The 24983-nt window shown below is 45.2% G+C and overlaps 1 protein-coding gene across 1 annotated transcript in view; it reads right to left on the reverse strand.

Moving 5' to 3' along the window:
- Positions 1-24983, reverse strand: part of DNAH14 (dynein axonemal heavy chain 14) — a 2000441-nt gene that overhangs the window by 98386 nt on the left and 1877072 nt on the right. Inside the window, exons 85-86 of the mRNA XM_069608705.1 lie at positions 11587-11741; positions 3170-3316 (exon numbers count right to left, since the gene is read on the reverse strand). Coding sequence (XP_069464806.1) covers positions 3170-3316; positions 11587-11741 — 302 coding nt within the window. The remainder of the gene's footprint in view (positions 1-3169; positions 3317-11586; positions 11742-24983) is intronic.

The following is a 24983-nucleotide window of genomic DNA, read 5'->3' on the forward strand; positions in this document are numbered from 1 at the left end:
AATCACTCTTGTCCAATTCCTTGTTTCTTTTGCAGCTTAGACCCAAAAGATGATCGTCTTGTGGCAGCTGAAAGCGTTCAGGTAAGAGTCTGTGTTTTGTAACACTGTCCGGTAAATGATGCCCAGGTTTAACTCGCTGCTTTCTCTTTTCTTGCAGGTGCAGCGTAGGAAGATTTGGCGTGCTGGTGGATAATACCTCCTGCGGTAAAATCAGGTAAGCATATGGTGGCAAGAGATTGTCCTCGTTTGTTCCCTTGGCTCACCTTGTTGTTTTCTTGTCCCCCTTAGGCGCTGGAATGCGGCAACCAGGTGATGGAGACAGCACCGGATCGTAGAGATGCTGCGAGGAACGGTGAGTATGGCGCGGCGCTGCTGCTGGCGATGCAACGCGTTTACAATTAAGTCTGTTTCTGGTTCGAAGATGCGCTCAATCTGAAATCAGGTAAGAAATCCAGTAAAGTTCTTGTTCTAACCTTTCTTCTTCTTTCCCTTCTTTCTATGCGCTTTGGGCTCGAGGTGGGCGTGGCAGGATGCTGGATGCTGACTGCAGACACGGTGAGCGTTACGCTGCTGGATGCAGAATAACGCGAAGCATGTGCTGCTCTTCGGGCGTGGTTTAAATAGCCTTCAAAGTAGTCCCAGGTAAGTATTCCTCTACAGCCACACCCGAGTAACAAAATAGTCCCTAAGATAAAATAGTCCCTTCAAGCCTCACATGGGCTTGGATGCTTGGATCCCTTGCAGCATGGTCTGCATCAGGTACGTTTTAACATATGAGCCTGGCGCCTATGGCGCCAGGACTGATGTTCCATATGAGCCTGGCGCCATAGGCGCCAGAACTGTATCCAGATAGCCCCTAACACGGGTTGCTGGGTTTGCTCCAGGTAACATGATGCCTGCTTCCGGGGTTGATGGACTTGGTCTGGATGCCCGGGGATAGGCATCATGACACGGCCGCCTCCGGGAGGCCGTCCTACGTGGGGATGGTGTTGGGGCTCCACACCCTCGGCTCAGGGCCTGTCGTCTGGTTGCTCGTTGCGAGGGAGCCCCCGGCCCCGACCGCCCAGGGCGGGTGGCGCATACAGCACTCCTCGCGGGGCCCGCAGGGGGTTAAAAGGATCCTCCAAGCCACCTCCGGGGATACCGCTCCCCCGCCGAAGATGCATCCGCCATCTTGAATTTCAGAGCCGGGCTGCGTCTTGCCGCTATGAGGCGGATTGCTGGGTCCAGCGGGAGCGTTAAGCTCTCAAAGTTGAGCTGTGGGCACCCTAGATGTTTCGCCCGCCCACAGCTGTCAGCAGGGCCCCGGTTGAAGGTCGGGAAGCCGCATATTAATGCGAATACGGCGGGCCTCTCCCGGGTGGCCTCAAGGGAGCAGCCACATCAATGGCCCCGAATCGCAGAGTTTTAAAACTACTTGGATTCCAACGGCATGAAAATGAATATCAAAAAATCAATGGTGCTGGTGATGAAATCAGCACGTGGAATTCCAGGAAGGAAAGAGACTTTCAAATGGAAAATCGAGTTTGGCAGTGGTCGATTCAATTCTCTATCTTGGAGTACCGATTAATAAAAATATCAATGAGTCGGGCTACTACAATTAATCAAGGAGAATTTTTAAAGTTAATAAATCTAGGGTGGGCTGTACATCAACGATATGGAACCTTTTCCATGATCCCCATAATAACCTTTTATAAGCAAAAGGTAAAAGCAGTCATAACCTATGGGGCAGAGTCTTTCCCAAATCTCTCTTGGAAGACCTGGGAAGTCTGCAAAGCCTTCTTTTGGAAAATAATTCTGATATTACCAACCTGCTTGCCCGCATACTTAATCAGATATGAACTAAGGCACCAATCAATGACTTCAGTAGTTATGTGGAAAACTATTTCCTTGTTTTGGAAATGCATCCTAGATCCCGCTCCTGCCTCTTTTGAGATCTTGGGAGAATATGGAATGCAGGACAAAAATCTCAAGAAATGGAAATCTGAGTGTGAAAATTATCTGAAGCTAAATAACATCGAGCTCGATATGTTAAAATCTAATCCGGGCAATGCCAGGAAAAGACTGAAAGAGAGAGACTGGGGTCTTACCTTAGAATTGAAAAGCGATCATAAATGGTGTGCTAATATTACATGGGAACGAAAGTCTGAATGTGCTACCATCCAACTTTCAAAAATGTCCTACGCCATATTTCAGCGATCTGCTCCTACGATGTAGGTTGAACATTCTGCTGTCCAAAGAGGTGCAGTTACAAAGGAAACAGATAACGCAAGGAGAAGCTATCTGTAGATACTGTAAAGATCCAGACTCTGTGGAAACCATCTATCATATGCTACTTGTTTGCCCCGTGCTTGGGGAGATAAGGGAAAGGTCTATAGGTGACTATTTGCAATCTTGCGATCAGAGTGGTGCTACAGAATATTAGGAAAGGCTAATGACGGCGGACAAAATTATTCGCACTATTGATGCCCTGAAAATTGTGTCACTGGTGCTTAATTACTTAAATCCGATCCAAGGACAGAGGTGGGAAGGATCACGAATCACCAAGGGAGTATAGAGGACAGCTTTACTACCCTTTCAGGGTTTTGATCTGGACATTTGCGATTCAGACAAAGACTTCCAAGAATTGGCAGGTATCATATATGTTAAAGGTTTAAATGTGAATAACCAATAAAACAAACAAAAAAGAAAAAATATATATAGCATCGGTTACTCGTAAACGTTATGCCACTCTTAGGGAAGGACATGATAGCATGGTAGATTTTCCAGACCCTTCACATTACATCCTTCTGAGATAGTTGCACTTTCATACACACAAGCATGTGCTAAATTAAACATTTAATAACAGTGATAACAATTGTAATGACCTTGGATACTGCACCATACCTGTGGACATCTTAATCCAAAAGGATTTTGAAAGTGAACAAATATGCAGAACACATAAAATGTTCCATGTTTTAACAATACATTGTTTAAATTACAAAAATAATATTACTTTCGAAATTAATGTGATTTAAGAGTTATTATCCCAGATAGCTATTCTAGATTCTGGATGCTTTGTTTTATATTTTTATACAATTCCTTCAACTGGCTGCTAACCATATTTTATATTCAGTAGCCTCATTGTTTAGGTTGGTCCAATATAAATTTAACAATATCAGCATTTTACCTGCTGTGGGACAAAATGTATCTCCGGAAGTGGATAAAATCGGTCCCGAAGGTCTGAATCTTCTAAAGTCTGTGTCTCAGAGTTCCACTTTGCACCATCGAGGTACAAACCAAACACCAGCACACCTTCCGCTGGCGAAGGCGAGCCCTGGAGATAAAGCAGTCAAGAAATCAATACCTTATTCAGAAGGAATGCACAGGAGAACTGTTACGACAAAAGCAAAAGAATACCTACTCGCAAGGCTAGTGATCTCATGCATGTCATCTGTTATGTTACACAGTATTTATTAACTACACCTATGACATTTGAATGGTCCATGGATTTAAGATAAGCAAATGTCTATGGGCCTCATTACGACCCTGGCGGATTTCGCGGTGCTAAATGCACCGCGAAGCACGGCGGAAAGCCGTCGATAGCGCCATGGGGGTTGGCGGATTTACCGCCCCATTCCGACCTTGGCGGAGCGGTAAATCCCCAATCCCCATTCTGCCCTTCCCCATTCCCATTCTTGCCCCATAGGGTATAATGGGAGTGGGGAAGGAGTTAATTACGCCGCCGTAAAGTACGGCGGCGTAATTAACAACGAGGTCCCTTAGCGCCATGGTTTTCTCCGCCTGGTAAAACCAGGCGGAGAACGGCGCCATGGCGCTAAGGGAACTCGTAGTACGGCGGACGGGTCCGCCGCGATTAGCGCTGGCGGAAACCCACTCCGCCAGGGTCCTAATGAGGCCCTATCTGTTTTGTGGACATGCGAAACCTTTAGAAATATTCACTCTTTTAAAATATCTTGTATAATTGAAGGTCACTGTTAGATTCTGTCAACTGGTCTGATTCTCAAAGAAATGTGATAGAACACATATATTCAATTAGTTACTAACAACCCTAAAACCACCTATGCCGCTTGGTAACTGGTCACAGAAAAAAAACATTTTTCAAGCTCCCTATGTCAGGATATTAGAAATCCCATAACTTACATTGTATGAGGTGTGTCAGTTTGCTTAGCCTCACTGGGCAGTTGTGGTTTTAGCACTGCCAGTAAGATGAGCTATTGAAGGATATAATGACTTACTATAGTTCAGCTAATAGCACACCAAGGTCAAATTTACTAGGAGTCATTCTCCAGTTACAAACGAAACCTGAGGTCGAGATTGGATCTGTAGCCAGCACATCCCATCACTAAGTCAGTCTATTTCAATGTAACCTCTTCTTCATTCTCCAAGAGCATCGCACAGCAATACAGGACACAGCCATGCACTGATCAATTTACTACACAAACTCCCTATATTTTGTACTTTGTCATGCCAAAAAATCAAATCTCCCATCCAGGGCTACAGGTCAAAGAATACTCCAACTCTAAGTATGTTTCGATCTTTTAAAGAAGTTGGCAGCAACCTGATGATTTAGGGAGTAAAAAAGTAATTCCCATTCCGAAGAGGATATTTTTAGGTGAGCAAAAAAATATTGGCATTCTGAAACTGATATCTTTTTGTAATGAATATTACTTTGCAGTTAGTAAGTCATGGAAATTAAAAGAAGATTAATTTTCAACAAAGTTCCTCATCAGATCAGGCAACCGTTTTAGAGCTGGCTGCCATTAAACTTCTCCGATGATACCACTGATCTGTACATAGAGTATCCTTCAAGCTTTGCAGGTGGAAGTAGGGGGCCGGATCGGGTGCGTCAGCGGTTTGCTATTTTTTGGTGGTACTATTTGTACTCCCCCTTTCCCAAATTGATAGTTTTTGTCTATTTTTAGATCATACATGTGGCTGGTACGCCGCTTATCTTTAGGGTTGTTCTCAACTCCAAGTGTTTTCAGATGGACACATCAAGATTGATGGCTGGAAAGATACCCTGGGTATTCAGTGAAATCCCTAGGCCAGCTTTCCAAGAACTACCACTTTTGTGACACCAACAAATAAATGCATCCATTGGAATTGGCCAAAAGAATACACCAGTAACAAATAATACACTCCAGACTCCCCCAAAACAATTACGTTCCAAAGGTGGTGGACTGTGACAGAATTCCATCTGTAGAGGTGTAGTCTACTTGGGTTTTTGTTTAACAGAAAGTGATTTTCTTTTACAGCAAGTGTGCCCTGCTGGTCCAACACACATTCTACATATGCTCTGTGACGAAAGAGTTTGTGTTAGTGATTACACCTAAGCTGTCCTTTGGCTCAGAGAGTGGATAACATAATCCCTGCCACTCACATACTGGATACTACTACTTTGCACATTCCAAATACACACTAACAGGTAAAGAGTGAAATGGCCACATTTCAGACACAAATGTTGGATGCAACCTAAAATGAGCACATGAGAAGGTGTATAGCCATTTTTCATGTTAACTTTGTTAAAGAGTTCGTTAATACTAGGCCAATAGTGTCATGCATGCATGGTAGACATATTACTTCTGGATCTGGAACACCGTCTTCACGCAGAACGGGTTATGCTCATAGAACTGCTAAGCCTTTCTATTCTAAATGGAGGTTGTTTGATATCTTGTCTGGAAAACGATGTTTGCATTATTCACGTCGTTGAATTCACATGATTCTGGATAATCCCGTGTATTACTGCATTACGTTCATAAGCAACGTGGAGACGTCGATCCCTGCTTCTGATTGAACCAACATGGCGTTTTGGTAGCTGAAACTTTGATCTGCGCCCTCGCATCTCTTCAGTTACATCTTTGACTTTCTCCTGCGCGTTTCCTTCACACACAAAATCCTGGAGCTGCATTCAAGAAGTTACGGCAGCTTTTCCTGTTCGCTTGTATTTTTCTACACGCTACCTTCGGCAGTCGTCCATTAGAAGACCAACGGACGGCGTTTTCTTCACACACGAGTTCTGGCAGTCCTGTCTGCGTGTACTTCAGTCGCGTGTATAAACACACGCAAGTTCCTGATATCTTTGCGTGCTGCTTTCCTGGCTGCATGTAAGTTTGGCGCGTGTAAAACCACATGTGGTTTCCTGAATTCTTCAAGCGCGGCTGTCCTGGCTGCGTGTACTTTTGTTGCGTGTAAAACTCCATGCTGTTTCCTGAACTCTTCAAGTGCGGCTGTCCTGGCTGTGTGGACTTTGTCGCATGTAAAAACACACGTGGATGTTTGAAATCACCACATGCTGCTTTCCTGGCTGCGTGTAAGTTTGACACGTGTAAATCTCACGCGGTTTCCTGAACTCTTCAAGTGTGGCTGTTCTGGCTGCGTGTACTTTGGTGCGTGTAAAAACACACGCTGGTTCTTGAACTCTTTAAACGTGCAATTCCACACGCAAGTTGTGTTTCATTTCGGAATTATCCCTGTCACCTGTGATGAGATAACAGGTGGACTGCATTTCATAATTTCTGTTGTACGTGGGAAAGGAAGTATTGCCGACAACTGTTTATTTGAAGGTGATTGTGCACAGTACTTTGGACGCTATCCTGTGGTGTACCAACCCGGTATCTAGCGTGAGCCTCGTGCCGTTCGGGATAAGTTTCCCTTACTAACCTTCCCTCCTTTTGTCATTGTCTCAATTCCTGGATTTCTTCAGAGATTTGTTGGCGGAGCCTCTAGTTCTAAGTCTACAGGTTAGTGTTGAACTAGGTGCTATTGCTGTGCCATTAGTGAGAGTTTTAGTTGGGACATTTTCTCATTATACCTTATTGTATCCTAGGCTGACTTCCAATGATGTTCCCACGCCCTTTCCAGTGATCCCTCTCTGTGCCTGTTTTATTAGTCAGAGAGTTGTATCATTTGGAAGGTCTATTTTTGACTTCACTACTATCAAGCCGTGTTATTCAAGGATCCGGAAGAGCCCTACCAATTGTATCCTTTATCGTTACCTGTAACCTTTTTCATAAGATACTTGGGTGATTTATGACAAATAGACTAATATTATACAGATGCCTATTGCCGCCCCTGACCCTATTAGTAAGGAATATAATTGTGGGACAAAATTGGTTAACTATTTCACACATAATTATAATTGGTTATTTATAAAGCACTTAATAACAAAGAGTTTTCTAAGCGCGGACCCGGTATTTGAACGTGTGTTGCTCTGAGTCATCTTGCTTCCAAGAGGAGCGCGTTGCCACTGAGCTATACATGGCATGGGGCAACTTTAAATCCTGCCTGATGAAGTGTACTATATTCAAGAGTTAAACCACAGAAGAGCCTTTGTTATAATGCACATGCTTATTGTATTTTTGTCAAAGGCATGCAGCTTGTTTTTGCACAGAATGAATAACATTTGGAGTAAAACATTTTTTTACTTTTTTTGGGCATCAGGCAAGAAATATGCACCCTCATCAGTTGTCAGAAATAGCTCTAAGCATAAGGCTGTTTTTGTGCGGTTACTGCCCCTCATGCCATACTGTGCTCATACCACTGCTATGGGACCTAGAGGTTTAATTATACCAGAAAGGGGTGTCCCTATCTTGGAACAGCCTAAGAAAAATGTTTCAGGAGGTTTTAAATAATAAGGTGCCAGGGTTCCCTCTCTAATATAGATACTGGTCTCTGAATCCAAACTCTAAATACAGTGTCATGGGTATAGTGCCTAGCTTGCTTCTTTGCCCTAAACACAATCACAGGGATATACCGGCTAGCTTGATACTTTACCAAATTCACAGGGATAAAGCTCCCAGCTCCCTTCTGTGCCACAATCAGTCAAATAAAGAGCCTAGCCTGCTTCTTTCCCACAATTACAGTCACACAGATATCGTGCCCAGCTTGCTATTTATAATCCAGCCACGGGAATAGTGATGATTTACTGCTCCAAGGAATATGGTGCCTAGATGAGTTTTCAGGGATATAGTTCCCAGCTTACTGTGCAGGGATAATACCCATCTCGCTGTCCAGTGATGTAATGCCCAATCGCTAATCAGACTCGGCCGAGCTTAGGTTTAGCAGTTTGAGGCCTTTAATTGGTTTCTGGCTGTCCAGCCAGTCAGCTGCAACAGGACCAAATGCCTTGTCAGGCTTCCCTGCTTTTCCAGGTCTCCCAGATCCTTCAGCTTCGCTATCCTATGTGGCCAAAGCCTGCTTTTGCTCACTCTCATCTTCCTTGGCGTTTAGCTGCCTTGCTTGCTGGCCTAGTTGTTCCCTGGTTTCTGGTTGACTGCTTCTACTCCTTCCCAGTCGGTCTCTGGTGTCACATAGGCTTGAACCCCGAAGGACCAATCTACTGCTGCCCGGCATTGTTTACTTGTCAGACTACTTTGCGCTCAGCTTCCACACAGGCTTCATGTTCTATTACTTTCATTTGCCCCAGCTGTTGTGGGTCTAAGGCTTTCTGATGCTTCACAAGCCTTGGTGGCTATGTATGGTCCCTGTGGAATACCAGCCTTTCTCGCTCGACTTCAAATTGGCTGCTTGCGGCTCCTTGGTAGCCTTGCAGGCTCCAGCAACACTGTTATCATCAGCACTGTAGATCTTCCCTTTGGGCTGGTGAGTGTCCATGGGAATCCCTGCTGACACACAGGATCACACTGGATTATTTTGGACAGCCTGCATTTTTCTTTACAGGTTTTTGGTTTTGGTATCTGTTCTGCGTTCCTCTGTGAGCGCTTTTCTGGTATACAGGGCACAGCAGCGCTACAGCATTCTCCAAAGGTGTCTTCCCTTTCTGACCTCTGGGTTTTGATCTCTGGGAGTGTTCCTACTGACGTTTTGGACCTCGCAGGGAGGGATGCTCCTAAGCTGGGTTCGCAGGTCTTGATGATATGCAATTACAGAGATCAAACTGATGTGGACCTCTTCCCTTTGACCTCATTGCAAGTGGGCAATAAGACTGTAGAAGCTGACAAATATATCTTGCTACAGTCAAGATCTTCAAAGGTTAGGTAACCATCCGTGTAGGGGGTCTTAGACTAGAAAGGGGGACCTGTGACTTCCACACTATCCATGGCAGCAAGGCGCTGTTAGGGCATTTTCCCTGGGTCACAGAGCCCCCCTCCCAGTCCTGAGATGGGGTTAAGAACCTGAATTCTTTGCAATAATAATAGGGCTGCAGGTTTTCGGACAAACCTAAGTCCATGCTAATTCAGGCCATGATAATAAGCAGATCATGATACAACAATTTGCACTGTATTCATGTTAACAAGGGCTTCTACGGCACCTAGACCTGCAGGTATCCACCTGCACACAGACAAGAGAGACAATCAGGGAGGAGTGATAAGTGATAGGCTTTCAAGATCAGCAAAATGTTCTGAATCCAATAAGGTGTACCCTGTTTTAGCAACTTAATAAGGATCATGACACAATAGTATCACACACTGATTCTGTAAATTGGCATTATTTAGGGCTTAGCTATGGCTTTAGATAATTGGCTTATAATTAAAGCAGGAACCTTTAAAATATGACAGTATATAGACTTGAGATCTGTTGTTGATTGGTCCAGGGAAGTCTTCTCATCTTTTTTCATTCTTTCTAATATCACTCAGGCAGTGTATTTTGCTATGTTAGGCCTTCAAGCCACACATAAGGTTCTTGGCCTACACAACACTTTCAATCACATGCCAATCCTGTTTGCATGGGCCCATACATTCCCCATGCATTCGCCCTGCTTTGAGGACAGGAACTTGTTCTATGGTAACTCTATGAATGATGTCTCCCACTCTAGATCCCACCCCCCCGCCACCACTGAATCAGAATGTGTGTGGCCTTCATGAGAGATGAAAAAGCAGTAGAAAAGAGATTTGGGGGGGTGGTACTCCAGGACTGGGAAGTTGTACCCAGTCATAACTATCTGCAGGAATCACTGCCTGAAGTAATCGACTCCCAAGCCAGAGAAAAAGATCTTACCCTATCCCCCACAATTGTAAAAACAAAATAGACCACCTTAAAAAAAGAGACTGGGGCAAGGACAGACTAGAGTGCCACAGATTAGAGAAACTCTGATTATCCTAGAATGAACATATCGTACCTGTTGTTCGCCCTTGCTGTTGCTGAGGCCTCAATCTCTGCTGAAAAGATTCTCCACAGAACAGGAAGCTGTGAAACAGTCGCGCTTGCGTTGTTGAGGTCCACAGTCTTAAGGAATTAACAGTGGCACTGCAGTTTTTAACTTCTACAGCAAGACTGGTGTCCTAGTGGCCTTGACATACTTAGTGGCAAGGTGGAGAAAGTGGACACACATCTGAATCCAAGTCAAGCATCAAAAGTAGCATCAGTTGCTGCAATGGTGGAACCACTGGGGAGGGTTGACTTGTGCTGGAGTTGGGCGTTTACTTCGGAGAAACAGACTGTGGCACCACGTCAGAAGGAGTCTGAGGTGATGAGGGGACCAGAACATGTTGAAAGGTCAATCGCATGGGAACATCAGTTTGCAACTTTGAGCAATAACCATCATCCCATGTGGGTGCTGTGGAACGAGCATCAGAGCATGTTATTCAAAACATTTGTACATGCCCTGTTTAATGGCCTCCTACTCTTCAGCAATGGATGCAGTGAAGGGCAAATGAATACTGTACCATGTATCCATTTACTCCATGACAGATACCAGCTCCTCTTCCTGGGAGCTATGCTTGACTTCAGCTACGACGTCGGGTAGCACTGCTTCCTCAAAGATCAGGAAGATGACCTGTGAATGTACGAGAATCAGTTGCTTTTTTAATGTAATCTCTTCTACTTTTTGGCAGGCTCCTTTCCTTCTGAAGACGATCGTGGAGATGTAAATTGCAAAGATGTGGACTGCCTGATGATAGGTCAGGACCAACTACTTAAACACAGCGTGAAGCGTGTGTGTTCAGTGAACGCTGAGGAACATGCTGCTTGATCATCTGAAGATGCATTTTTAACATGGCTCACAGGTGTCAGGACACTAAAGATATAATCGGAGCAAGTCACAGACAAATTCTCTCAGTGATTCAACTCTGAGGCTTTTGGAGGTTGCCTGTGGCATGTTGAGAAATGGAATTGAGGTAAAGGGGCTTTGGCAGGGACATACACAAGATGTCCCCTTTGGAGACTGGTGACACTTTGGTTGCTGACGGAGTCTGACTTGAGTATGATTCACACCCCTAATTGCAGCTTCACAATTTACAATTCTAGTCTTTTCCTATGGCTCTTTGAAAAGATTAGGCCTGCATCAGAGGAAAGTATCCGATGGGAAGCCATAATTATAAGCACATGTTCTTTAAGGTACTGTTAAGAGTGCATTCTATTGTATTCTAGTGTATTTTTGTATAGCGCCAACTAATCCGCAGGCCTCAGAGCGCTTACACGGACAATACAAACAAAAAACAGACAAAAGGGGAGGGCATGCAGAGGGTCCCAATTAAGCTTTAATCAGAAAATGGTCAGTGTGGCACTAACCTACATGCCACCTCCATCAAACAGGAGAGTTTTAAGAGCTTGCAAGTCATCACCATTTGTTTAAATAAAAACCTTTGCACAACTTTCACGGCTCATTGTATCCTTTTTCCTTACCTTGAAAGCCATCTGTGTTATATTTAGTTTCTTCTTCGCATCAGTGTAGCACCCCATACTGTTCATGAAAGGTTGAATATGATGGCAAAATATAAGGGAATCCACAGAAATGCCTTTAGCTCTGGCGTAGTTTTGAAGCACAGCCGTCAAAAAGCCTATCAGCAGAAAATAAATATAAAAATATAGTTATTGGAAACACCAGCACAGTTATGGAGGGTTTATTAAGGCTTAAAGAAAAATCTTCCTCTGAAAATGTAGAGTAAGGAATTTCAGGTAAATCACACATACCACAGCACCAAAAAGTAGCGGCCATTGGAACTTCCCCCTTTCAGAGCCACATGAGCAATGCATTGTGGGTATGTAAATTAGCTCAGGTGGAGGTCGTTTGCTACAAAAAGCTGACTTGGTCTTGTAGGACAGTGTTATTTTATACATAGCTTTTTTGAGTCACTTATGGACTATGTTTTTTGCCCATTTACAGTGGGCAACTTATAAATCAAGCATTCATAAATAAAGGAACAAGATACCATGGGGGCATCTCAAGAATATGTAAGCTACTATGTCACCTCGCGCCCCACTTCAATCTCGAAGACATCATCACTCATGTCTCCTCCACTGTCGCAGAAGGCTTCTGCTCTCAAAAGAAAAATCGGCGTCACCGGGGATCGTGGACGTGTAAGTTGAGGAATGGTAACAAGCACCTGCTCCGGAGCTTTACCTTCAAATGCCTGACTTTCTGTGCCTCCACAAGTGAAGTGGCCAAACCAATTCACAAAGTCAAGGTTTGCAATATTGACCAGGTGTGATCACCAGTTCTTTTTGCTGAATCATCTTTAAAAATAATTATAAAAATAGCTTGTTGGCTACTGCATTATATTGGGTTGTTGATCTTGGGGGGGCGGGTGGGGCATGTGTCTCGCTGTCCACTCACTGTGCTTGAGCAATATCAGACGGGAGGAACAAGTGGATAAAGGTAAGAAAACGAAAGCCCCTTTGATTGACTGATTGGATGAGCGAGTGAGCGGGCGAGTAAGCAAGTGCTTGCTGCAATATGGAATACACAGCCTCCTCGCCAGGCGGTGCCTGAAGTTGGGGATATTTGGGAGAGGTGGGGCCTGTGAAGAAAATGTTAGGTTTTACATTCCAAGATGGGGTTATTCCTACTTAAGCCTAATAGACTGTTGGCGGGAGTGCCCTAATCTGTCAGTGCGCAACTCCATGTACGCTCCAGATCCCATAGATTCTCGTAGGTATATCTCACTGATCTTATTTGCGTGAAGGAGTAGATTTTAGGTTAGCTTCTTGCATAACAACTGTGACTATCAACCTAGTTGCCAGGTTCCCTTAATGAGTGTATTAACTAGCTTTTCTAATCACCGACTGAACTGGAGCATTGTGAATTACCACTTCTATGATCACTACTAGTATCCTGTAGAAGCCCTCCTCTCCATCCCCATGTCAAGAAATGTATAATTCCTCACCTCTACAATGAGCGTCCCCTCCCATTCACCATTCGTTCTCCCTATCCACCTTTCCTGTTAAAATAACATTCTCTACATCCCCACATGCGAGTTCACCATTAATCTAACCGTCTTTGTTGACCTATATTCACCCATCTTAACTGCCACTAAACTTAACTGTTGCCCACCCAAAATTCCACTTAAGCAAACAAAACTCACAGATATGAAAAACATATTACTTTGTTGCCGTTCACCCAAGCCCAACAATTTATGAACTTGATATGTACCTATCACCCACTAATCTTTCTTTGTAGTTGCCTCCTCCACTCGGACACTGCTAACCCTCGTGCTGCAACCCCTCCCAGAAGATTGCTGGCTCTCTTCTGCCTTCTGCCCCCCACCCCACCAGCCCTGTCCCGGGTGGGGCGACCCTTAACGGGCCAGAAAAGGCATGGGCCTGGGTCTGCAGTATCGATGAGCTCCTGAACCACAAGACCCAGAGGGACCATACAACCACAACACCACCTTTCCGCTCTATGCCGGGCCTGGGCCCCATACCTCATGCCCCCCAACACTAAAACAGGGCACTCCCATTCCACCTTATCTACTGCACACTTCTGTCATTTAGCCAATCAACCCTACCTTAGCACCAAATCACTGTCTTTACCCAAAACTATCCTCCTCCCCCGCCCCTGGCTCATCCCCAACTGTCACTCTCTTCCTCCTCATGATCCCTTAAATCCACCTTCCTGGCCCTCAAGTTCTCCAATGCCATTTCTTCTTGTTATTGTTACCTGTCACTCCTGTTCCAACCTAGCATATCCACTCTTCCTTTTTTATATTTATTATTTATTCTCCTTTATTCTTTTATTTATTTATTTATTTATTATATTTATTTATTCGCATCCTTAAAGCACCAAATACACCTCAATTATTGACCTAGAACTCAGGTCACCTGCATTCCAAGACTAAGAACTTACCACTTGTGCCACTGGTCTCTGCCCAACATCAGCTTCACACCCCCAACCTTAACGTCCCCCTCCCCAAACACCAATGCACCTTCAGTTCAAGTCTATGCTCACCTCATCGTCCAAACCGTTGTAGCGTGGGGCGCATACTTCATTGCTGCTGCACTGCCGTTGGGGGTAAGAGGTACATCCAAAACTCACTCCCCACTCACTATGGACCCCATCACCGCTGCATCGCCGCTGGTGACTAGTCGTTCCAAATCCCTCCCCACCCTTTGCAGGTGATGGCGTTCCAGCCATCTCCCTACACCGTGATATCCAGCCCAGGGACGTCCTGTTCCTCTTCTGCTCCTGCTGTTGGGGTTACCGTCTTAGCCCCTCCCCATACTGCTGCTCACTGGGATTATGGCATTCCGCGAACTCCCCCGCTCTTACTGGCAAACTCTGGGCCGTACTGAGCCCTCTGCTACCCCTGTGGAAACCATCTATTCCTGCCATGGCCCCTCGTGGGGGGGGGAGCCCGCCCTGCTCAACACACTTAACACCCATCTCCCACTACCTCCTCCGGCCAGCTCCCCCCCACACTGGCAGTCCTCCCACCTATGACCCTTGAAACCATCCGAACAGGCGCACCCCCCTCTAACCAATGTGAGGGGTGCCCCTGTCCACATACTGTTACTCGGTGACATGCATAGCAGCAGCCTGTGCTGCTTCCCCCCACTCCTCCGGTGGCCTGGCGGCAAATAATTCCCTCCACCTGTTTATCCTCCTTTCTTCTATTTCAAGCGCTCCAAACTCGCACCCCACACACGGGAAACCATCTTAATCCCCCCCCCCCCCAACTGTAACCCAAACTGCCCCGCACCCCTACTAACCATGCCTGAGCCCCCCAGGGCAGTATGGCTTCTGGCACTCCGCCACACCACACTCCTACTTGACACCTGGGTGCCATCCTGTAAGGATAAACGTAATGGCCCAGGTGAAGTCCTCCCACCTCCTTCTGACAGAGCTGAGGCCCCACACTGCCACCTAGAGGCACATTCTGGAGCTGGGCCTGGTGTGGACGTAGCATAACACGCTTGTAGCATCACCAGTTCTTATGCAAGCTGAGGCTGGGGGTGACCTGAGCATATCTAGTTCAGGTGTTGAGTGGTTTCGTTGAGCGTGGCTCCAGCACACCGGACAGCTCCTCTAAGTATTTCAAAACAGTTGACTCCACCTTTCATCGCCCTGAACATTAGGTTGCACTGCAGACCGATCCTGTGTGAGCTCTTCGTGGGCCATGCAAGGCTAGGGCGCCTCGTGCAAGACCTTATAAAACCTAACAGGCTGTGGAACCTTACCCTAAGCCCAGATATCGAGTCGAGTCCCTGGTTTATCCTGCACTCCGAAGCCCAATGCAGTCAGTTCATACAGCTGCAGCCTGCCTGCAGAAGACGTCCACAATAATGAAGTTGTCTTTTCAGGGCTCCCCTGGAAGCGTTCGAAGTTTGCGATGCCATGAAAAGATATTACATTACAACATTTGTAATGCGCACTATGGACCCTCAGGCATAAATGCGCAGAAAAGTGGAGCTAACAAACATAAAAACAGAAAGAGGATAAGGCTACTAGACTAGGTCTACCAAACAGAGGCTAATGGTTAGTGGCTTATGGTAGGATATCAATACCCTCTCAGGTGAATAATAGCGTCTTCATATCTTTCTTAAAGACTTGTAAAGAGCTTTGACTTCTCATTTTCCTGCAGCTGGTTCCAGAGTGTGGGCGCTATCAGGGTGAAAGCACAATTTTTGGCTTTTGAGGTTCTGCATCTAGGTTGAACAAGGTAATTCAAGACCTCAATGCCCTTTTATTAACAATAGTATTAATATATGTCTGCAGATATGGTGGCATCAGTCGTAGTCTACATTGAAAGGTGATGACGAGAACCCTGAATTTGACTCTAGCCTCAATTGGTAACCAGTGAAGAGCTCGCCGGGCCCCCGATACGTTATCACGCTGGGAGGGCCTAGAACAACTCTAACTGCCCAGCTCTGCACGACCTGGAGCTTGTGTATGTCTTGCTTGCTAATGCCAAGCAGAAGGCTGCAGCAATAATCTATCTTAGCCCCTATTATAGCCCAAGCAATGGTTTCAGCGCTTGCCCGAGTAATAAGGAGCCTCAGATGTGACAAAAGCTTAACGTAGTAAACCGATGCGGAAACAACCGCGGCTACATTAGCGCTCATTGACAGGGTTTGATCGAGGGTAACGCCCAGGATTTTTGTTTTAGGCAAGGGAGAAATTATGTTATCACCTAATTTGAAAGAACTGTATTTCTGATTCAGTTTGTGCACAGTCAGGGCTACCAACTATCATAAGTTCATCTTATCCTTATTAAGGGCTAGGTAGTTATCCAGCATCCATTTCTCTATTAGGTTGAATATTCTGTTTATTTCCTGTTCGTCCTGCCCATGAAAACCTGTTAGAGGGACGACACATTGTATAACGAATCTCTTGGCAGCCGCATCGATGCCCCCGCAGCGGGACAAGGTAATATCAGCACATGCTAATGAGTGGGACTCGCTGATGGAAGGAGCAGATACCAAGGGCCTGAATTGTTCACTGTGTTGCGGTAATGCCCACGAAGCATATCCCTGCCTGGGTTACATTACCTGAGCCCTAGGGGCCTGCTCGCCCAGCAGCTTACTGAACATCCCAGGGCAATAGTCCACATGGACACTAGGGCTCCCTCCCGGTGCTCTGCGGCAGAGGGTGTAGAGGTCTGTTTAAACGTGAAATTAGCCAGGCAGCTCTCCACATATTAGAGACTAACACAATGGCTGAGGTTCGGACACATCGATTGCAGGGCTAGAATTCTGGGAAGGCTTCAGCTGAAAACCCACACCTATGTACGATAATAAAACCGTTTCGACTGGTTATCAATTACTCTCCTCACAATAAGGGCGTTTGAGGGGGCATGTTCATCCAGGGGGTGGGGGGCTTGAGAAAGGTTTTAAATCTATGGCATGATGACTAACGACCGTGTATTGAGCATGGAAACATCTGTGCAGTGGAAAGATAATTAGAGTTTGCATGCGCTCTGGTGATATAACCGCACTGGCATGTGATTAATGAAAATATATAGGGGTCTTCTGCGGGTATAAATAGTTCAATCCATTCCTTCGCAAGACAGGCACGCACGCAGAGCCAGACGCGGCAATGCAGCTGTCGAGCGTTTGCTCATACAGTTTTGCTTGAAATGTCAGAAAGATAAATCCCCTGCCAGGTGTGTGACCAGTCTGTGACTCCAGATAAACGCACGCCATGAAAGCTCTAAAAACACTCCCGCACCTATCTACCATTTGCCAGTCCAAGAACTATGTCGGAAAAGGGTCTGTGGGGAAATGGGTTTTTACCACTGCTTCAGAGGTGCATGTCGAACACCTTCTACACCCTTGGCGAAGAAACTCATGTTTCTTCCTGTTCGTCCAGGGCTGCAAATCACTGCAGGCCCCAAGAAGGGAGGCCTTCCTCAGTCTCTGTCTGGAAAAGAGATCAATCTGCCAGCAATGAAAGTCAAACAGACACATGACATGTGACAGCACTCCTGATGGGGAGAAAGTAAATTAAACAAGCCACTATTGGATTACATCCACATGGAACAGAAGGAATGAACACTTTGTGGGTTGGCAATTATATGCCACAGCATTTCCAGTGTCATGCCAACCACAAAGACTGCTTCATGGAACCCCTTTCTTCTTGTAGCAATGTTTTGGCGATATTTGGCAGTGTAAACCACCAAAAACAAAAATGAACATAGCGACGTCGAACTTGATGACCACAAAATAAATGTGGTGGATCCAATAGAACCTACGCATCCCAACTAAGCCATCCACACATTTCAATTAAACACCCCTCCCAATAGACATCAAGCTTCAGAACCTTATGCCTCTTTACCCAACTTTTTATGACAGTCTCGACCAATACATCCTCACACTGTGGGCACAGAAGGCTATCCTCAAGGCATGGGTACCTCAAGTGCTTTCAACACAGATCATCTAGAAACAGACCAACACGCAAGTTTAGGGTAGTTCTACTTGGCAAACATCAACACAACAACAAACCACTGACCTCACGCACCCTCTCTCTTTCAGATCCACCAGAGCATCTGGAGACCATGTAAAGTGCAGCATAAATCTCCGAAACATAACTATATAACCCCCCGCCCACCCCCCACATTCTCAGATCAAGTAAAGCATGAGTTCCACAGGTACAAAGAATTTTAAAATAAAGATTATGGTGGAAGAGCATTTTTCGCGCTTGCTTCCAAGCTACGGAATGCTCTTCCTTACCAACTCAGAAAACTGAAAACCCGTCCCAATTCTGTAAATGCCTCAGAAATCACCTCTGCCCACACAAGATTTCTGTCCTCAGTGCCAAGGAACCGCTTAAAGTGAATGCTACATTAAGCAAAAATATACCACATTCTTTTGCAGCTATGAGCTATGCTTGGATTTATCTAAAAAGCAGCATAACTTAGAATGTCACTAATTGCAAAAGCAGAGCATACCGTGTTTGCAGTTGTATTATGTACAGTAAAAGCTTGATTATTTAGCATCACTGGCATAAATCAATCAGGTCTGAAATGACGGCAACTAATTGAGAATCAAGTGGATGCAAAACATGTGCTGATAAAACGCACATGCATGGTAAGTCCTGCCCCATGCGGCTGTTCCCATGCGACTGTAACTTTGAGGGTCCTTAGTATTATGTTACTCCACATTGAAACTCAGTTTTTGAGATGCCCACCGCTGCGGAAATATTTTGCACTAGAAACAGAGCTTATGCCTGGGCAGTGGACTTCCATTATGCAGCGGAGGCTGCATCTAACCTGCACATCGACTGACCAAGTATTTTCACTGGGGCTCTAAAGCTAACATTGACGGACTGTAGCACAAGACAAGCACTTCCTTATCAGCAAAGAAAATAGTACTGCGGGACTGGAAGAGTGAGAGAGTCCCCTTAAATTATGTATGGCTGGGGGATGTACACAAAATTCCTTTAATAGAATGGGCGATTCTATGTAAAAATAAGAAAAGCAACCATCAGGAAGACATTTGGGAAAAGATTTCTGGAAATGTAATAGTTGAATTGTTCTTCTTGTCATTTCAGACCTGTGTAAGGGGTTGGGTTGTGTGTGTGTAAATATATTATATATATATATAGTTGTCTGTGATTGTTGTTTGCATTTTCTGTCTTTAATAAAAATGTGAATAGAAAAAAAAAAGACAAGCACTTCAATTTTTTTCTTTCTAACACCTTCTGTGATCCATTGAGGACCCATGGTCAATGCTCCCTCAAGGCAATTCCAGTTCACTCTAGTTACACATGGTTTCTTCTGGATCCAATGGTGGCATGTGGGAAACAGATAACCAGTCAAACTAACAAGAGAAACTGATTAATTAAAATTACCAACAAAAACCAATAGACAGACTCCAGTAGCAAGTTCCAAGATGCAACTGGAATTGAATGCAATTTTTTCCATATCTGTTCACTTGGTATCCAACTACCTAAACGATTGCTTTCCGATTCATATTCATGATGCATGAGCTGGAGTGCTGGGAGGAAACAGAAGATAAGTTTATGTTAATTTATTTAGTATTTATTTATGTGTATTGTGAGAAACATGAAGGTGTCTCACCCGCCAGTCCCCGGGGATCTGTCATTCAGGTGGCCAGGACAAGGTCATCGCTTTTGGATCCAGTTCCTGGGGGTGGACCAGTGCGGGAGGATCACCTAGGTGAGGGGTCCTCAGGAAGTGGAAGTGGGGCACTCGATGGCAAGATGCAGGATACCCTTCCCTGTAACACCTTTACCCCATCCTACCAGGTAGGATACTTAGGAACTCAAACCCCCAACCCCTTTCCCAACATGAACACTTTCTCACGGACAGCTCACTGTGAGAGAAAACAGGGCGAACACCCAAGCCGTATACCTGACATGTCCCAATACAATGGTCAGACAGGGTCAGGCAATCCCTGACCATTACACACCCACCTGACTTCCATCACACTTCCCCACATGGATACAAGGCAGAGAACAAAAGCACACACTGAGCAAGGCAAAGCACACAAGGAAGCAGCGATTCCAAGATGGCAATTTAATACAAGGCAAAAGACGGAAAAACCGAAGAGGATTGCAAGGAGGGAAGTGCCTTTGACCTTTTCAACGAAAGACTTACTTTCAGGAACCTTCAGGAACAATAAACGTAAAGACCAGGAATCAAAGTGGAAGAACGCTGCATTGTGTGTCAGGGATCCCCAGGGCTCTCCCGCGTCGATAGTCAAGGTGGGGAGAATTGTGTGCCGCCGTGGTACTGTCCTTGGATCCTACAACAAAGCAGCACCAGTGAAGTCAGCACAGCTGGTGAAACTGATACCAGACCGGTATGTGTTGAAGCCAAGGTTGAAAGCTGCAACATTGTATAATGAGAAGAGAAGAGAACAGTGTATGAAACGTCTGTGGCAAAGCAACGCAAATACAATGAATTAGGAGATGAGTGATTGAACTTTGAAGACAAGATACGATACCGTAAACAGAGTGGCACGGCACCACTTGGGTGCTCATTCAAAAGTCTCTGTTAGGTATACAGCTGAAAGATGGCAAATGTGAAGAGTGATAAAGAATTGTGAAATCGAAGTGGTCTAGCAAAACCCTGTGCACATTAGAAAGTCTTTGATAGTTGATGAAAGCATATAGAAAGTTGGCCCGAGCCTGGCGGAGGGAGATCAGCCTACAAAGCTTTTGGTTAAAGCACATTTGTGTAAAGTCATGAACATTGTATTAAAAGGAATCTGAGCCCAACCGAGGGTGATCCGAGATCTGAGCCCGACCGAGGGGGATCTGAGATCTTAGCTCGGCTGAGGCGGATCCGGGGTGAACCGTGAGTCACCCGAGAAAGAATACCCTATGAGGAATTAGATACATAAATAATGTTTGAACATTGTGGTGAAAGGATCTGAGCCCGGCTTAGTGGGATCCGAAGTGAATAGCGCATCGACTCAGAACTTGAGTGCTTCTGATAATCTGAAAAGGAAAAATAAAGTATTGTTTGTTTGTCGCATCAGGCCCTCTGAAAGAAGATACGTTACAAGGGAAAAGAGACTTGGACACAGAAGGCCTTGATGCTTATGTCCTGAACTGTATCCATGGGCTAGAGAAGCCAGAGACTGTGCTAAGCTCGAGTGGCCGCCTTGTCCCGTGCTGAAAACGTGGGGAAGGGAGGCCAACGCCCTGAACATCTCAACATAACATTTTGTGAACACTTCTTTCTTTTTCTTAACATTATTTCCCACACTATTTGTATTTAGAGGTAGGGATTGGCAATAGGTTTATTAGTAAAGGCCCGTTTATTTTGACAAGACACTACGAGAACTGCGTTATTATTATTTGATGGTCGTAGCTTGCTCCCATCTGTAGATTTAGGATAAGATAGGCATTTTCCAAACTATTTTGAAGTTCAATAAACACCCTTGAACTGTGGTGACTTGTTGATACCATGTTAATACGTTAATACCTTGTTGATACTGTTGATATCATGCCTTCCTTACAGGAGACAGGAAAGATAAAAAGAAGGTCAGACCCCAAGCCAAAATTAGAAATGAGGAAGGAAGACAGTAGGCCAATAAAACATATAACCCCGATTTGTTTTTCATGTAAAGAACCAGGACACCTAGCCCAAAATTGACCCCAGAATAAAAGAGAAGAGCCTATGGAAATTTGGAGCATGGTGGGAGAAGAGTGGGAAAATCTGAACTCCTATGAACAGGTGGCAACACAAAGTCATTTTTGGCGTGGAACGTCATCAAAATCCATTTACAAACCCATCCTTGTAAATTGAATACAAGTTCAGGCTCAGTAGACTCTGGAAGCAAACAAACAGCGATAAGTGCCGATCTTATAACATCTGAAAAATTACAAGGGACATCATTGGAAAGGATCACCCGTGTCCATGGATACCAAAAAATGTATACTAAGATAGCTATCCCCATTCAGGTTCAAGAGACTACCACCAATTTCCCTTCCGCTATCATACCAGGTCTGCCAGAGGAGACTATTACTGGTACTGACTTCCCCAATTTTCCATCTCTACTGCAGGAAGTCAATTCAGGCCGATCCCCTTTTTCACCATTTAAACCCTGGCAAACAGAACCTTTTGTTCTCACCTCTTCTGTCTGGAATTGGTCATAAAATCCAGCAGAATTTCAACCAGAACCATACCCAGAGAAACCAGCAACCTCTGTGCCTTGTACAGGAGGCCTTTTTCTTTTTTTTTTATATGAGAAGGGTATATGAGAAACCTGAAAGCATTCTCACTTCTTTCTCCCCAGAATCCTCTGCTCAGGCGGCCAGGGAAGGTCCATCGCTTTTGGGTCCCGACCCTGGGGGTGGATATGAGAGGGAGATCACTTGGGTGGAGGAGATTTAGGGAGTGGAGGGAGGATGTCTTTCGGTGAGACACAGTTACACCCATTTCCATTTCCATTCCACGATGAGCCTTCCGTCCAGGAAGCCTTCATAGGGTATTGTCAACGCCCCACACCGTTTACTCCTGGAAAAATGGACCCCACAGGAATTATCCCTATAGAGGGACAAGGAAGAAAACAAGAAGGAGAACATCTCCTAATGCGGATAGACTAAACCCACATTTACCCCTTCTGATTAAATCTAGAAACTGTCAAAATCCATCCTACTCTCCCCCAACCTTCATAGGTAATTACCACTCTTCCCCTCTTTTACACACTCCAACTGTATCCCATGCAGGTCCCTTTAAGACTGGGACGAGGAAGAGGCAACTAGGAGTAATGCATACTTCCACCTCTGAATACCATTTGGTACTGGGACGAGGAAGAGGACTGTAGAACACCATTCTAAAGGTCAGGCATGCCCCAGTGATAGAGGTAATTGTAGTCAGGCAAATTACTTGCACCTGCAACCCCTTAAGAGGCTACAGGTGCATATAAAAAGGAGGACCCACATGCAGGAGAGAGACCGCCTGGGAAGCCAGGGCGCTGTGAGGCAGACTGGAGAGGAGGAGCCTGTGAAAAGGACACTGGTGGCTGAAGGAAAGCAGGAAGTATGCCGAGACTGGAGAGAGCTGCGAGAGAGTCAAGAGCCCTGCAGAGCTCTGAGCCCTATGTCCCCAGCTGGAGCTGGGGGACACAAATCTCCACTACACTGCAGAAGGAAGCAGAAACACCCAGAAGTGGCAAGCGCGGCTTGCCGGTGCTCCCGATGTGAGAGAGGGGAGAGAGCAAAAGCAAAAGAGGAACACGCAAGCACCTGGAGGAGCTGCTGTATACCAGTGAGTGACAGGGAGAGAGCACTCAGACCGGGGTGCTCCGGGGGCTTAATAAGGGCCAAGGAAGTTGCTGAACAAATGAATGCACATAGTGATTGGTTCTGGAGACCAGATGGACATTATTTAGTATCGAGAAAGTTGGCAAGTACTCAAAAAAATATGAAATACCGGATCAAAGAAAAGCTATGCACAATAGATGCAAATACTGCACGAGTGGAGAGAAAGTGATTTGTATTTATGAACGGAATGAAAATAAGGAAAAAGCCTTTTTTGAACATTGTGAAAGCGCAAAGCCAAGAGAAGACCAGTAATGAGAGTTGGTAAAGCACCTGAAAGGCAAATGAGAAGAACATTTGTGCCTGGACTTTCCCAGAATTGGGCCCTCTGCCCCATCCCTCTCCCCCAAACTGAAAGTTTTAAAAATGTAAATACCCTGACCCAGTTTTGGGGAAATTGAGGGTGACCACTGGTACAATCCCAGCTCGAAGCAGGGAATATGATTAAATATTCACAATTGGCAACCATTACAGACAAAATAAACACCATAATAGTTTCCGAATTTTGCCCTGCGACTTAAGCCAGTTCACTTCCATCTTAGTATCAGCTTAAACCCCCCACCTTTCTGGTTCCAGCCCCATGCAATTCCTGAATGGGCCAGATAATAGTTGGAAAATGAATACACAGTATGGCCTGTAATATCAATCAGAGCAAAAGCTCCTTTGCTATTAACAAGGATATTTATATTTTTATGTTTGTGGCCAGTCCAGGTTTTTATTTTGAAAACCTGGTCACCCTATTGTGTATATCGAAAAATGCATCCAGCAGAAACCACTTGCAACTGGTTTACTAGAAATTCCATCAGGACTGTTAATGATGAAACGTGATATTCAAGCAGCACTCTTAGGCAAAATTGACACCCTGAACACAAAAATCTGTACAAAACGGGCTAAATTAAAAAATGACCCCATAGACTTAGGCCACAGCTGCATTCCTCCCCCACTCGGTTTTTCTTCAGAGACATCACAGAAAGGGAAGGTTTACAAATGATCAAAAGCTTGAAACCTTCCAAATGCAAAGGTGATATCTGCCCTGCATTCCTCATCAAAGATTGTGCTCACATGTTAGCCCCCCTCATCACAGCCTTTATAAACGCATCCTTCGTTAACAGCACCGTCCCAGCTAGCCTCAAAGAATCTTGGGTCCTACCCCTTCTAAAATAAACCTCTCTAGACCTAGTCATTCACTCCAACTACAGACCAATCACTACCATCCCCTTTTTACTAAAAATACTGGACCGTGCAGCCTACCTGCTACATCCTAGGGATGAGACAATCAGGCTTCCGCCCCAGGCACGGCACTGAAACTGTCCTCCTCGACCTAAACAATCAGCTTGATATGATTAGGGATGAGGGTAACTCTGGCCTGCTCCTTCTTTTGGACCTTTCTGCTGCATTTGATTTGGTCACCCACCAAATCCTCTGCCGCCACCTCACCACCCATTCCAACTTCTCCCCATCAGCTACCGCATGGATCGCCTCCTTCCTTGAAGGAAGGGTCATCATGGTCTTCTCAGAGACTGTTAACACATCTCCCTGTCCCATGTCCCATCACTTGCGGAGCACATGA

Source organism: Ambystoma mexicanum, chromosome 4q (genome assembly GCF_040938575.1).
Source record: "Ambystoma mexicanum isolate Mex_15411 chromosome 4q, UKY_AmexF1_1, whole genome shotgun sequence".
Classification (NCBI taxonomy): domain Eukaryota; kingdom Metazoa; phylum Chordata; class Amphibia; order Caudata; family Ambystomatidae; genus Ambystoma; species Ambystoma mexicanum.